The sequence below is a fragment of the Notothenia coriiceps genome, unplaced genomic scaffold (assembly GCF_000735185.1).
Source record: "Notothenia coriiceps isolate Sejong01 unplaced genomic scaffold, NC01 NC01_scaffold00008234, whole genome shotgun sequence".
NCBI lineage: Eukaryota > Metazoa > Chordata > Actinopteri > Perciformes > Nototheniidae > Notothenia > Notothenia coriiceps.
In genome coordinates this window covers 1-2,279 of record NW_011340935.1, presented here as the reverse complement: position 1 = coordinate 2,279, position 2,279 = coordinate 1, and the positions used below count along the sequence as shown (strand labels likewise).

Below are 2,279 nucleotides of genomic sequence, written 5' to 3'. Positions count from 1 at the left end.
TTACACCTGCAGGAATGTCAATTAAGCCTTTGTTACGAAACATCCCTTCTGTTATTGTATAAAGTTCATGAACATTGTATAAAACTAAATAAAGAATTGTAATAAAAGACACCCAAGTGAACATTGAATAACCCACGGTCTTGACTGACCTCTTTGGGTGTCTTGTGGGCAGCACATAAAAAGATCCACTGCTCTGTGGCTGTCATCTGGGTGCAGGTGTCTGGATGGCACTCGCTCTGAAAAGCAAAGCAAAGATTAAATGAACACACCTTAAAAACACTCCTTAAAAACACTCCTTAAAACAAAGGTTAACCGGTTCTTTATACAGCTCTACCAAATAGTTCCTAATTAAGATCTTTGCTTTGATATGGACACATGAATGGGAAAAAGCCTTCCATCAGACATGTTTGAAAATTAATAAAAGGTTGTATATCTTCGGAGTTGGATCACGTACCTGCAGTTTTACAGCTAGTCCGTTGAGCTCCAGACAGAACTGCCTACATGAAGGACAAAACACGAGCACAGTTAGAAGAAAAGACAAATACATGAGCATGAGTGATCCTACTAGGACTGCTGCTTCAATAACTTATTCATTTTCAAGCTTAAATTACTTTATCAACATACCTGAGGTGTTCATACTTCCACACGCCCTCGTCCTGACCCTCTGGAGGCTCAAGGATTTTGTCGATATTAGAGCAGTCTGATCTAATGTTCTGCTGGATGTACTGAAAAACAAAAGCAATCACACAACACATGTTAGTATCACATTTTGTATGGCGACAATACACTGGTAATTCACAATGCCCAATATGTAAACTTTGATTAAAGTGAAATAGGGAGAGAGTGTACCCAGAGAAGAGGATGCAGCACCACACTTTCTAAGCCAGGAAAAGTGTTTAAAATGTCGGGAATGTTTAGTAATATTGATATATATTTGTTGCTATTAGTATGTTCAGTTGTTGTGTGTGTTACATGTGTTGCTGTGTATATCCCTCTAGGAAAATACATCTAAATTTAATGAGTACTTTGATTTTGATGCAAAATTGTTGTGCTTTTAATTCAATAAAAGGATTTTAACTTTTAACAAAAAGTTTTATTTCTACAATTTGGTGCTTCTTCCATCCTACATATGGGGGGGGGGGGGGTCTCACACACACACAGACAAACGTCAACACACCTGTTGGACAGCCAGGGTGCTGTCCATCTCCTCAAATGACTCATCCGGCCAGTTGTAGAAATCCTACACATGGAGGGAGGGTACATTTAGTCCAACGTTATACACTCAAAGTGACAAAGCTAGCATTGTAGCACAGGCTGTTTAAAAAGCATCTTTATTGTAGCATTGAGAATGCTAACCAACTACATAGCTGTCATCTGACGTTAACCAACAATCACAACACATATGACAGACAGACACATAAAACCGACCGACAGACAGCATTTTGACAGTAAATAAACAAGAATTACAAAAGCGATTTAAAATAGAATAGCAAAATATAAACATCACACAATTAAAACAATATATACATATTCTGAGTAAAATTCAGAGGAGTATCTACACATAAACATCGATAGAACTAATAACATAAGGGCGTCAAAGTGGCAAAGGTTAGCCAGCTGAAGTTTGGTTATTGGTTATAGGTAGAACTTTGCTGGGAGAATACATTTAATTGTAAAAGTTGGGAGCGTTTCTACATTATTACACAGCTACTAAGCTAACTTGGCGTTAGCTACTTAGATAACGTCAACTCGGGGTGTGACTACTTCCTGCAAAGCTAACAGCTAACTAGTAACATTTTTAGCAACAATAACTTAGGCAATGTTAATAGTCTCTTGTGTAAACCTGATTCACTCAAATGTGGCTGTGTGATTATCCAAGCACCATTGATTATCACAGGGAGCTCCAAAATGTATAGTAAGCCACTGTTAAGTTAGCGTAACTCCAGCAAGTAGACGGTGCCGAAATGCTAACCAGCTAGCTGGCTATTTCCAGGTCAGGCCCTACTTCATATGATTTAGTTATCGTTAAAAAAACGTGAGTTAGAACAACTCGACTGAAGTGAGACAGCATTGCAGAGTCGTGGAGGTCTGTTTGCAGGGATGTAAGGGTGTTTATTTGGGGTGTAAACGCACCTTTGCCTTGGTTCCAGGCCGATTCCTCCTGAGAACTGCAGCTCCCTCCGCCATGACCATCTCGACAGAATACCCGGATGTTCGTCAGACGCTGTGTTGTAGCAGCAGTGTGAATCACACACCGTGTAAAATATTAATACTTTGTT

At 39.2% G+C, this 2,279-nt stretch overlaps 1 protein-coding gene across 1 annotated transcript; it reads right to left on the bottom strand.

Annotated features, from left to right (window-relative positions):
• Nucleotides 1–50: 50 nt before the first annotated feature.
• mob4 (MOB family member 4, phocein) lies at nucleotides 51–2,235 on the bottom strand. Its single transcript, XM_010770038.1, has 5 exons — nucleotides 2,134–2,235; nucleotides 1,178–1,240; nucleotides 625–725; nucleotides 455–497; nucleotides 51–236 (listed from the first exon to the last, which is right to left on the bottom strand). The coding sequence occupies exons 1-5, from the start codon at nucleotides 2,191–2,193 to the stop codon at nucleotides 66–68; spliced, it is 438 nt and encodes a 145-aa protein (XP_010768340.1). The 5' UTR covers nucleotides 2,194–2,235; the 3' UTR covers nucleotides 51–65.
• Between the last annotated feature and the right edge of the window lie 44 nt (nucleotides 2,236–2,279).

Bases quoted from the DNA above. Each gene is read 5' to 3' on its own strand.
- mob4 (XM_010770038.1), bottom strand. From the start codon at position 2,193: ATGGTCATGGCGGAGGGAGCTGCAGTTCTCAGGAGGAATCGGCCTGGA. The intron at 1,241-2,133 runs GTGCGTTTACAC...CTCCATGTGTAG, and splicing joins GGCCTGGAACCAAGGCAAAG to GATTTCTACAACTGGCCGGA. The intron at 498-624 runs GTATGTTGATAA...TCCTTCATGTAG, and splicing joins TGGAAGTATGAACACCTCAG to GCAGTTCTGTCTGGAGCTCA.